A 13,367-nucleotide genomic window follows, 5' to 3' on the forward strand; every position below is an offset into this window, starting at 1 on the left:
ACTCACAATAGCTTTAGCTGACTACTGCCATATGAGAAGATCCAATGATACCAGAGCTTTTTTCTCAAGAGATGCTAGACATTATGATTTTTTTCTGTGTAATTTCCCAAACACTATTAATGATATAGCAAAATATCTCTGTGGGTTGAATTTGACCTATGGGCAGCTAGTTTATAACCTGTGTTCTAAAGCTTTGCAGCAAAATAAATACCATGTGCAGGTTTCCAGGATTAGAAGAGCAAATAACCTGGAAAGCCAGCATGTAGACAGGGGCTGGGCCAGGAGACAGTGAAAAGGGGTTTAACTCTCAGTAGCAGAATGTCTAAAGGACTCAAGACCTCAGAGTTGGACATATCTGTACTGGAAAAATCAGAGGAATTCCGACAAAGTTCTACTGCAAGGAGGCACAGATGAAAGAAAACTAGAATATATAGAGGCCTGATCTGCTTTAAAAGAGGGGGTGGACATGATACACTCATACACACACAAGCTATTTCAACTCTCTGTGCCCTGATATTCTTATCATTAAAATACAAATAATAGAACCTACTTCATAGGGCTGTCATAAGGACTAAATAGAAAACTGTTCATGTAATTATCATTATCTCTTATAAGTAATGCTTAATAAATGTTAGCTATTATTTATTATTTTGAGGCACTGAGAGGAGAAGTAACGTACTCAAGGTCACAGGGCTATTAAGGTATATTTCCTGGATGTGCAGCCAGGATGACAGCTTGAGATCCTGCGCTCTAAACCACCTTGCTCTTCTGCCTCCCCTGACCTTGCTGGGATGGTTTCTTCAGTTGTACAACAAGGAAGTCAGATCAGATGATAACTAAAGTCCCCTCTAGAGCTGACATTTTATTCTACCAGCTAGCCCTCTAATCAACTTATTTTAGGGCAGGAGCTGAGCACACAAGACCCTGCTCGCACTCCTACAAACTACCAACCTAAAGGAGAGGGCTACAGCTTAGGCTTAGGGTAAGCTCAAGAAGCCATTTCAGCAAGGAACAATCCATAGCTTAAGCCAGGAAGAAAAAAGTGTTCCGTGTAAGGCCCCCTTACTGATCTGTAAAGATTATATTTGTTTCTGGGGGACCAGCAGACCTCCCAAGTAGGCCCAGAATTCACTCACATGCCCAAGCTATTATAGGCTGAAAATTGCTTATAAGCCTGCTAAGGTACCACAGTAAGTTCTAAATCTAGAATTGTGGGGTCCCTGGGTGGCTCAGTCAGCTAAGCATCTGCCTTTGGCTCAGGTCATGATCCCAGGGTCCTGGGATCAAGTCCCACATTGGGCTCCCTGCTCCGCAGGAATCCTGCTTCTCCCTACTTGTGTTCCCTCTCTCACTGGGTCTCTTTCTGTCAAATAAATAAGTAAAATCTTTAAAAAATTATAATAATAAGTAAATAAATAAATCTAGAACCATTAATACGCTGAACAACTTTTTCTTCTTGTGGGTCAAAGGTCTCTAGGAGAACCTAGTAGAAACTCTTTCCCAATCCCTAGAAAAAACGGACATGTGTGCTCAGTTGAATACACAAGCACACACAATTTTACTTGCAATTTTAAGGGGTTCACAAATTTCCTAAAATATTTCTGTAGACTTTAAGTATCCCTTAGAACAGATCTACCTTGTTCCAGGGTTGTCGTCCCAGGGGATTCGGAATTGCCCCACGATCTAGGTTGAGGTTTCTAGGCAGCCGTGTTCAGGAGACAAATCATCTACTGCCAACTCAGCATAATCAATCCTGCATGGAAATGACAAAGCACCCTCTTTTCCTTCCCAACACCAATTTATACTGAGAAAATTCAAACAGAAAAGATCTGTAATTTAGTCCCAAAATACCAGCAGATGAAGAACAGGACCCCAAGAATATTTCATGCCCCTTTTCTGCCTCACTCCCATAGAACCCCAAAGAACCTTAGAAGAGTTGAAAGAAACAGGTAAAAACATCCTAGTCCACTGTGCTCCTTCTTTTTATTCCAAGAAAGGAATCAGTTAAGAGTATCAATTAGCCTTATTAGATGACTTTTCTCCCATAAGGGCTTTGAAAACTACAAGTTACCAAGGGAACCATATAACCTCACCCATAATTAAAGACATAAGCAAAACAAGAAGAGAATATTTCCCCCCATAAGACAGTGTAAGTGTTGGCAAGGGTCTGGACAAATGTGTAGTCATGCATAGTTGGTAGGTTTGTAAATCACTACAGTCTTTTGTGATGACAAGACAATGTGACCATTTTTATCAAAAAATATAAAAGCATACACCATTTGATACAGCAATTTCCTATAGATAATTTTGCAAAGGAGGCCAAGATAGCTGTGCCAATCAAGCTCAAGGCAGCACTGTTTATAATGCCCAAACTGGAAACAAGAAGTCCTGGCTGTTGGATACACCATATAAATGGAACATCATGCAGCCATTAAAAGAATGTGCTAGAGGGGGTGCCTGACTGGCTCAGTCGGTGGGGCATAGGACTGTTGATCTCAGGGTTGAGAGTTTGAGCCCCATGTTGGGTGGAGAGATTACTTAAAAATGAAATCTTAAGGGGCACCTGGGTGGCTCAGATGGTTTGAGCATCTGCTTTCAGCTCAGGTCCTGATCCCAGAGTCCTGGGATGGAGCCCCACTGCATGGAAAATTGTGTGTGCTTATGTGTTCTCCCTCTCCCTCTGCCTGCTGCTCCCCCCAGCTTGTGCTCTCTCTCTGTCTCAAATAAATGAATAAGATCTTAAAAAAAAAAAAAAGAAATATTAAAAAAAAAAAACATGTTAGATCTGTAAGTGCTGATAGGAATAAAGCTCCAATACATACTATTAATCGAAAAAAGAAGTTGAAAATAGTTCCTTTAGCCTAAAGTTTTTAAAGGATAGATATACATGCTAGTACATGTATTAAATTATGTTCTGATACATAAGAAACTGTTCATTACAGTTATCTTTGGAGAATATGACTAGAGAACAAGAAGAACCATACTGATGTATAAACATGTAGAAAATATGAGAGGTAATCTGGAGATGAGATTTTTTTCTTTTTTTTTCTTTCATTATATTTCTCTAGATATAAACCTTATATTTAATACATGTTATTTAAAAAAATAAAACAATAATCTCACCTTTTTTTTTTTTTTTTTTTTAAGAAGCCATGTTTAGTGAGGAGGTAAGTAGAAAGGGGGGAGAGCCCAAATACAAAACACAGTGGGAAACTGCTGGGGGTGGGGTAATAGGAGGATTAAAACACTCAACCTCTCCTCTACTCTCAAGACACTGCTACAGCATGCACTGCTCAAGCTTTCCACTAGAAATGAATAGCTCAGGGCCCCACGCCAGCAGCCAGCTATTCGTTACAATGTTAAGTATGGGAGGTAGCAAGCTGGGAGAAGGCTGGCAGAGTTAACCCAGTTCCTGCCCTTTGTAATGTGGATAAGGCAGAAGAGCTGTTCTTGAGGCGCTTGGGTGGCTCAGTTGTTGGGTGTCTGCCTTCAGCTCAGGTCATGATCCTGGGGTCCTGGGATGGAGCTCTGGATCAGGCTCCCTGCTTCTCCCTCTCCCACTTCCCCTGCTTGTGTTCCCTCTCTGGCTGTGTCTCAAAGATCTCAAGTGGCAGAGACTGTCACAGCTGAACACAGGGAAACACAGGCAGGGAATGAGTGTCCCCAAGCATACAGTGCGAAGAAAGTAGGGGTCCCGCCCTATATGCATTTCAGTAGGGGGGAAAGCAAGGGCTGAGTATGTATGTACCAAAGGGCGGGAGAAACCTCTGCTGCCCTACAGAGCCTCAGGGAGCCCTGCTCAACAACAGCAGCACGTCTCTGGCCCATACGAATCTGCGGCAATAGCTGTAGATCCCTGTGACTGCCCCATGAAGAGAATGAGCTAGAACTTAAAATCACCAAGGAAGATAATCCTCTGTACTTAATTGCCTTTTTCATCGAGATCCATGAAATAAATCATAACCTCGCTTACTTTCCATATTCTTCTGCAATACTGCTTTACAAAGAAGGAAGTTACCTCCATGCAGAATTTCCAGAAGAGCGGACAATGCATGTAAGTCTTTTATTAAGCAAAGCTAGCTTTAAGTACAGGTGCCGTAAAAAGTTGTCCATGGGCTTTTAGGAACATGGAAAAGCCTCCTACTCACCCCCACCTACACATTTCCCTTTGTGATGCCTGAAAATTCTCCCCATTAGTGACTTGTATACCATCGGTTGAAGATTGTCTTAAGTGTACTCATTTAATAATGCAAACAGAAGGGAAAACACATTAGGTCCCTAACACTATAGTGCAGTGGCTCTTAACCTTTATTGTCTTAGCCACTGGTTTCTTTGAGACACTAAAAATAAAACAAAACAAAAAACAAATAAACTCCCTTCACAGAAAAATGCACTTAGATGGGTACATAATATAATTTCCACATAATTTGGCGGATTCACAGTTCTCTCAAAGCCATGTAGAAAACCCCTCCTGCCTGGAGCTAAGAATCCCTGGTTCAGCAGCCAGGAGTTTGACAAATTCTCCTTCTCCAGCTCCTCCATCCCCACTGCAAGAGTTCCCAGGCATCTGGGGAACCCTGGGCTTAAAGACAGAAGGCAGTACTGAAGGGAGGCTCTCATTTATTTGCCTAGAACTGACTTGTCTAGAGTCAGATTACAATTTATGACTCCTTCAGCAAGGAGTGTGGATTTCTCAGACTGCCTGTCTCTTGGGGACAGGGCTCCCTTGGCTTCACAGGCACCAGTATATGTCAGGAGATGGCCAACTGAGATCAATGGTCAAACAGGTTCTCACGACCCTGCTGATCACATCACCTGAAAGTTGAGGCAGGGGCAAGTTTTAACACCATATGAATAAAGGGGGCTCACCTCTGAGGTTTTCGAATATCCCAGAGTCCCACTCCTTCCTTTGAATTGGCTGTGGCCAATAACCTGGGCTCCACAGGGTTAAACATGACACTGTGAAAAGCTGATGGATAGTTTGCCAGGCAGAAGGGCTCTGTGAATAGAGAAATGACAATCAGCCCCAGAGCTCATTCAGTGCCTCTGGGCCAGAGGCAGTCAAAGCAGGAATGTGACCCTGTAGAAACCATTCTAGTAGCTGGAGCCCCAAAGCAGTACATCACCCCAGCAGTCATCCCTGCTCATTCTCTGCACACACTAAGTCTGAAAACAGCAACTCTATCATATATAAACAAACTAGAAGCTATAATACTCAGAAACACTGAGTATTCTACCTTTTCAGATCCTGTGACAAATGGAAACGGTCACAGGAACTGGGAAGGTAAGCTGTTTTACAGTAAGTAAGATTGAATTCCACATGAACTGAAAAAACTCACAACCGATTACTGATAGGATTATTGTACCTTAATCCAAATTTATTAGTTTTAGAAATAAAAGTTTTTAAAACTACACAAAGATTTAATGAAGACAAAGCAAAACAATGAGAAAATTGAAGGTGAGGAAAAACAATAGCACAGTGTTCTCTCTAAATTGCTCCCTAAACAATCTAAGAGCCTCAGTCTAGAATTCTATTATTTCATTCCCAGTATTGGAATATTTCAAAAAAAAAAAAAGAAGAAGAAGAAGAAGAAAAGTAAAGAGAAGAAAAGAACGGAAAAAGGGAACCTAACACCTGAACTCTTACATCCAGCCAGCTCCTAATCAACTTCACTCAGAAACCCTGCAGGCCGCTGCCTGTATTAGCGGGCTCCAGGCGAGGAAGGAATCACTCTGCCACCCAGGACATACTTTTGTGTGGCAAGTGTTTAGAAGCAACAGAGAAAGCACTGCCCAGTCTAGGATTTCCACATGGGACACAGCAGAGACTCTGGGCAGTCCAGACAGAGGAGGCTTTCCTCCCTAGGACATGGTGACTCAGCCCCAGCTGCTCCTTGCAGCTACCTTATCTGCCTAACCCCAGAAACAAGCTTTTCCTATAGCCCGAGTCTCTGTGATGAGGCACAGCCCCGCATGTTAAATGCTCTGACTACAGAATAATAAAAAGATCCAGATCCTGTCAGACAAGACAGGCAGGAGAGTAATTCTGTGTACACAGGTATGACCAAGACAAAGCTGCACTGAAGGTGGGGGCAGGGGGGACACCGAGGGTGATGCTGGAGGAAAGTCTTTGAACACAGGCAGTTACAGAGTGAACGCTTTTCTCAGGAAACAAACTGAAAAGATGCGTTTCCTGAAAAACTTCAGAGAAATTCAACAAAACAATTCTTCATTTTATACTTCAGAAGCCCAAAGAGCACACCTAGAGGAGGAACTCACCTGGATAATCCCCCTTAAACGGGGTATATCTGCCATCGTTTTCCATTTCTATACGCAAACACCAGAACACCCCCGTTCTCTGTGAATAACCAAGAACTGTGTGTGTCAGCACCATATGGAGCTGACCCCTGGTAGCTGCCCTCTACAGGGAAGCCCTGCATCTTCTATTCCTTGAGGCCACTGAACACCAACATACGGTGGCGTTTCCGACAGGCCCAAGGGTTTATGGAGGCTCACAAGCAGCTGAGAAGGACTAAGAAAGGTGCCTCACTTCTGGCTCATGCACATGATGGGACGTCTACAAACACACAGCTATGCCCCACCATAAGAGCTGCCTCTCCCTTTCCAACTCTCCCACGCAGGTTACTCAAGTCATTAAACTGCCTCTGCAATGAACCTGACATCAAACTCTTCAACACAGTCCAACAGCCATTTGACCCTACCTCCATGGGGAGACTCCCGGATGTCCCAGATGAGAACCCGGCCATCATCTGAGGAGCTGGCAAAAATGTTGTCATTCACCGGACTCACTGACAAGCCATATACTGCATCTTCGTGAGCAAACACATCCAAGGTCTCGCTGCTGAGAAACAGAGAGCAGAAAGAGGCACACAGGCACACACATGCACACAAAGACTGCAGAGTCCCAGCCCTCAAGTCCCTCACGTAGGGCTCTCCCTCATTTCCAGTAAAAAGTCAATAGAGTGAAACCCAAAGGATATTGTATTTCCTTACAAAGTAGGTACCCAACTTCCACGTAAAAAATAAAAATTCATTAGAAAAGCTTTTTATAGATTTCATGGTTTGTTTTTTTGCACTAAATGAGCACAGTTGAAAAAGTGATTCAATAGATCAGTTTGGTGTTTTCACTTCCTGCAGAATGTATCTGCTTCTGTACAGAGCTGGGGGGTGGTGCTTGATTTTCAAAAACAAGGGAACTTCAAAGCAGTCAGATCTGATATCAGCAGGGGAAGAAGAGGATTGATGTGGCTGTCTGGTATGTGAGCAAGAGCATGGCTCTGGGACCAGGCAGCCCAAGTTCAAATCCCAGTACCACCTGACCCTAAGTTACCTAATTTTCTACACCTCCGTTTCCTCAACCACAATGACACTAGAATAGTGCAGCTTTATAGAATCACTGTGAGGGTGAAACTGATGAACACATGTAAAGCACTTAGAATAGTACTCCACATAAAGATTAGTTATTATTATGCTGTTGTTTCCTTCTCTTCCAACCTCTTCCTTTAAATTTTCACCTAAATAGTTTAAGTTCATTCTAACTTTACAAATTCTTTCCTTAATCAGAATTTTATTTCAAAATTATTACAGAAATCTGTTTCAGAAAAGGACAGCTGGCTTCATGTTATTTCCTTCAAAAAACAACTACTTCTGTCTAAAGAGATATTTGCCTTTCTTCATGTGAAAACCGGAGTCAGTAACCTTCACATACCAACAATCTATTTACCTTTCGACATCATGGAGGATAACTTGCTCATCATTTCCTGTAAGGGAGAAAAGTAGACATTTGATAATTCCTGCAAAGTGCTACCTGTCCACATCACAATATGAAATTTTCAAGTTTTCAGAAAGCATATGAACAAAGTCAATGTTAATATAAATTAGGAGTATTCATTAGAAAAAAAAGTTTTATAAAAATAATTTCAGAAGGATATAAAAGAATTTTTGAAAGCCTAGTAGCAACTAGGTGCTTTCCAAAATGAATTACTAAATGGATTATAGTATATATATATATATATATATATATGAAATTAAAAAAAAACAAAAAACTGTGGCCATTAAGAAACATAAAAGAATAAATGATCATGGGCAAATTAATTCATCCAAGCTAGTTTTTTTTTTGTTTTTTTTTTAAGCAAAACAACTGTGAGACTTAGAATACAGATAACCTATGCCTCAGTTTGTTTATCTATAAAATAGGGATAATTGTACCTACTTCATAGGGTCATTGCGAAGGTAAGAGTACATTCGCAAAACCATTCAGAATAGGGCCGAGCACTTAGTAAGCGCCTAATAAATATCTCCTGCTATTCATATCCTTATCATCTCACAACATTAAAATACGATGATTGTGTGATTATAAGTGATGGGAAAATTTTTATCCACAACTTCTTTCTATTGCATTTTTCTTTATTCCATCAAGGAATCTAAAAATACTACATTCACAATATGTATAGTCCTGCCTTCAAAGGGCTTATATAACCAAACATAAAAACCTGAATATGAAAAGACAAAAGTAAAAAAATTCCCATTCTACACTGAAAGCACAACCAACAGTCACTTCAATAGAAAGTAACAGTAGCAGCAGAGATGTGGCCCGGGACGTCCTAGATCTCTGGCTATAAACTCTATTGTGGGTGCATACCAAGAAATCAAACCCAGACTAATGCCTCCCAGGTAACAGGCACAGCTGAGGTGTTGGGGATACGAGAAGAGGAAGAGGAAGATTCTGCCCGGCCCTCAAGGAACTTCCAGTCCATCTATGCAACAACTAATAATGACAAAATGAGTTATCATGTTGTAGTGATATGCTCTATAATGGGGACACAGAAAAAGGAAATAATATTTCCTTCAGGAGTGGGTTTGAAAGTACATGGCAGAAAAGGAGAACATTTTTATGGGGAAGATATCTGAACAGAAACTCCAATAACTCAAAACTCTTACCAGTGGAAGACTTAGGGGAATTAGTGGGGACTGGATAATTAATCATGATCCATGAGGGAAGGAAGAGCAAGGGCAAATGACACAAGGGCACCTACGATGGCTAGTGGTTTAGTGGGCTAGAGTACAAGATGCTGGGGAGGGAAATGAGGCTCGAGAAGTAGAAGTTTACACTTCATCCTGAGGACACTGTAGGGTCAGAGGCTGACACGGTTAAACTTTATTTTTAAAAGAAAACTTGTAATAAATAAGGAGAGTTACAGACAGGTTGCAGAAATCACAAAGGCCACTGCAACAGTCCGGATCAAAGATAAGGACCTGAACCAGGGCAGTAGGTACAAAAAGAGAACAGAAACTAAAGGATGAATATGAGAAGCTTTCAAGTCTAGTTGGCGAGTGACAAGATACGTAAATGAAAGAAAGGAAGGTTTGAGGATGACTTCAAGATTTCTGTTAAGCTGAACTATGTGGAAGTGTCATTTTTATAGTTAAAAGTGCTTCAATATTAGCAATTTCTGAAAGTTAAATTTAATAGCTTAAATCATTAAGTGAATGCTGATGGTAACTGAGAAAAGGAATCCAGGGAACAAGAGGAAATATTTGTACAGGAGGAAGACTAATACTCTTGGCTTTAGATCTGCTGCACTTAAATTGCTTTTAGAACACAGCTAGATATTCCATGGCAAAATCTGCAGTGCAGAAGAGAGGTCAGAACTAGAAATGTTGTGGTCAGAAAGGAGTGTGGTTGATACAGGACCACCGAGAGGCTGGCTTGAGCCCAAGCCATTCTAATTGTACCCTAACACAACGTTTTTCGAACAGGAGCCATCCATGGATCAGGACATCAATTTGAGTCACAAACTTTAAGTTCTTTAAGAATAAAGTAGCATTTTTAAAAAAATCAAAAAGTACCACACATAGTAAGGTTAAGTACTATTTTAAATATGTGTGTGTGTTTCTGCATGCCAGACTGCAATGTAGGAAGTTTTCTACCAAAAACATAAAATGACAGTGAAGAATCAAAAGAACAGAAGGAAGGAAGGAAGGAGGGAAGGAAGGAAGGAAGGAGGGGAGGAAGGAAGGGAGGGAGGAACTGCGCTCATAGACCTGTCTAAACTGCTGTTAATGCAGAAAAGACAAGCTATGGGAAACCAGTAATTCTACAGCTCAGTGAAATAAAGAAAAATAAGGGGTTATTTTAGCACTCCTTTATCTAAAATCCCAGCCACGGTGAATTGCCCAAAGTAGAAATCTCCCTTCTCCTCACCTCCAGAGAATACTTTGGTGTTCCCACTGTTGAAAGCCAGGCAAAAAATGTTGGAATGGTGCTCTCCTTTCAGCTGTATGGGCTTGACTCTGGAGTGGATAGCTTGTTCCATGTGCCATAGCAGAACCCGGCGGTCATCTCCTCCTTGAGAGGGGAGTTAAGAATCTAGGGTTAAAATGGCTGACACTTAAGGCTGACACTCAGTTTTGCCAGCCCTGAATCCCATCCTTTCTAAAACTGCAACTCCCCAATTCTGTAAGATTCTCATGGGGCACATAAACCCAGGACTCTACCCCCTTAACCATCAGTAGACACACAATCTCTAAGCTACTCACTTTTCCCCAGAAAAACTTGACATATAGAAATGGAAAGGGATAAACACTGATATTGAAACCCTCAGAGCCACCCTATTCCTGACTTTCCAGAGACTCAGTTATTTAAATATTTCTTCACTTGGGGCACCTGGGTGGCTCAGTTGGTTAAGCATCTGCCTTTGGCTCAGGTCATGATCCCAGGGTCCTGGGATAGAGCCCTGCATCGGGCTCCCTGCTCAATGGAAAACCTGCTTCTCCCTCTCCCTCTGCTGCTCCCCATGCTCGTGCTCTTTCTCTCTAATAAATAAATAACACCTTTAAAATTTTTTTAAATAAATATTTCTTTACTTGCTACCTAAAAATCCTTCTATAATGCCCCCCATTTTAAAAATATATATATTTTATTTATTTATTTGACACAGAGAGAGAGAACACAAGTAGGCAGAGTGGCAGGCAGAAGGAGAGGGAGAGCAGAGAGCCTGACCTGGGACTCTATCCCAGGACCTGAGATGATGACCTGAGCCCAAGGCAGCTGCTTAACTGACTGAGCCACCCAGGCAAACCCCCCCACCACCATTTTTTATCTAACAGAAGCTGAGCTGGTTTCTAATGCTTACAACCAAAGAACTCCACAGTAATACTTCTAGCATACTAGTTTTCTCTCCTTGATGTGACCTCATTGACTACAGGACAGCATGCAAGTGACAACTAAGGAACTGCCGGCCCCAGCACCATCTAGACAGAGCCTAGCTCTCATGAAGCCCAGGTCAGCTCTTCCCTCTGCATAACTCACAATCATCTGAATTAAATGAGCAGTATTATACTGCATGAGCCAGCTTCTAAAGAATGAGAATATGTATATTCTATGTATTTTTTATATTTGCAGATGCATTAAAAATGTCTGAAAGATGAGTAACTTTCAAGTGTTAACAATGATTAACAGTGGTAACTATTTTCAGGGAACAGGATTAAAAGAGGGGAAAAAACCGATTGGAGGGTTTTTCCTTTTATTTGATATATTTGGCACTGACTTTTTACAACAAGCCTATACTATTCTCCCAATAAAAATTTAAGTTACAAAAAGGGCAAACACGAGCAGCAAACCACAGCTCCCTGTACCTCTTCTTTCCCTCCTCCATTCCATCCGACAGCCACAAATTATAGCACATCCATATAAGGGCATACCGTGCAGCCATGAAATCAGTAAATCTGTAAGAACTAACTTGGAAATGTGTCCGTCTTTATTAAGGGGAAATGTAAGGTATAAAACAATATGTGTATCAAACTCCATTTTGTGTAAAACAAAATTTTTAAAAGCTCCGTGACTGAAGGAACTTTGTCACTTTTGTACACTGTGGAGTCCCCTAAACCTGAGTGCCCCCAAAGAGCAGACTTTGAACTAACATGTTCATATTTGCACATATATGCTTATATTCTCCTACTTATCTGGCTATTATAAAAATTGTTTATAATGGACACCACCTCCAGGCTAGAGTTGGGAAACTTTTTTAATGTGGAAAATTTACATATAATGTGAAATTTACCATTCTAACCATTTTTAATTATACAATTCAGTGTATCTGCACTATTGTGCAACCATCACCACTGTCCATCCCCAGAATCTTCACATCATCCCAAAATGAAACTCTGTACCCAATAAACAGTAACTTCTCCCATCCCCAGTAACCACCATTCTCCTTTCTGCCTCTATGAATTTAACTGTTCTAGGTAACTCATTTAAGTGGAATCATACAGTAGTTGTCTTTTTTATTCATTTTGCATAATATCTTCAAAGATCATCCATATTGTAGCATGTATCAGAATTCCACTCTTTTTTGAGACTAAATAATATTCTGTTATACACACTTACACACACCATATTTTGTTTATCCATTTATCAGCTGATGGACATCTGGGTTGTTTCCACCTTTCGGCTATTCTGAATAATGTTGCTAACAACACGGATATACAAGTATCTATTCAAGTCCCTGCTTTTAATTCTTTGGGGATTCTTTTAATTCTTTTGGGAAACTTTTATATTTTAATTTTTACTTTATACCTTCTTGTAGTACTTGACTTTTTGTCATAAACATATTTCCTTTTATAATAATAATAATAATAATAAAAAGACGATACAGTAGCTAAGTCAAAGTTATTCTCCCTCCCCTAGAAAGAAGTTGCCTTTGCTCCTTCGGTTCCTTCTTTGTCAAAATCAAGTTCTATGTCCCCCTCCCCCTTCATTGTCTACCAAACTGAACCCTTTAGTGTGGCTCAGTTCCTGTATTTATGATTTGCCTGTTTCAACCATGAGTTCTCTGGCCTGGGATGTTTCTAAAAATTCTGTATCTTGAGGTGCCTGGTTGGTTTAGTCAGTGGAGAACGCGATTCTTGATTTCAGGGTTGTGAGTTCAAGCCCCACGTTGGGTGCAGAGATTACTTTAAAAAAAAAAAAAACTTAAGAAAAATTCTATATCTCTTTTAAGTTAAAGTCATAAAAATAAAAGTGTGTGTTTTTGTTTTATTTTAATGAATAATGACACAAAGGAATTTTTTAAACTATTAATAGATTCTTAACAGGCAGTGGGCACTTTAGTTCTCCATAGTTCTACTCTTACTATTTTCCCCCAACACTGAGGCATGGCTTTTGCTACTATGTATCCTATATTGCAGAATTATTTCTCTGTACCCATGTCTCTACCAAAAGTGTAAAATTAAAAGATAAAAAGGCCCACATGTTTCTTCTACTTACTCATGTTTCTAATCTAATCTCTCTGAGCCTGAGTTTCATCAAATATAAAATGGGGATCATAACAGCTCTACCCTTAAGG

The 13,367-nt window shown here is 40.6% G+C and overlaps 1 protein-coding gene across 3 annotated transcripts in view; it reads right to left on the reverse strand.

Annotated features, from left to right (window-relative positions):
- Window positions 1-13,367, reverse strand: part of DCAF5 (DDB1 and CUL4 associated factor 5) — a 102,963-nt gene that overhangs the window by 66,160 nt on the left and 23,436 nt on the right. For 2 of the 3 annotated variants that reach the window (XM_047735818.1, XM_047735820.1), the window contains exons 2-5: window positions 10,226-10,369; window positions 7,745-7,781; window positions 6,723-6,862; window positions 4,870-4,999 (exon numbers count right to left, since the gene is read on the reverse strand). In XM_047735818.1, the coding sequence (XP_047591774.1) occupies window positions 4,870-4,999; window positions 6,723-6,862; window positions 7,745-7,781; window positions 10,226-10,369 (451 nt within the window). The remainder of the gene's footprint in view (window positions 1-4,869; window positions 5,000-6,722; window positions 6,863-7,744; window positions 7,782-10,225; window positions 10,370-13,367) is intronic. The other variant, XM_047735819.1, reaches the window with a different exon arrangement.

The sequence above is a fragment of the Lutra lutra genome, chromosome 7 (assembly GCF_902655055.1).
Source record: "Lutra lutra chromosome 7, mLutLut1.2, whole genome shotgun sequence".
In the NCBI taxonomy this organism is placed as follows: Eukaryota; Metazoa; Chordata; class Mammalia; order Carnivora; family Mustelidae; genus Lutra; species Lutra lutra.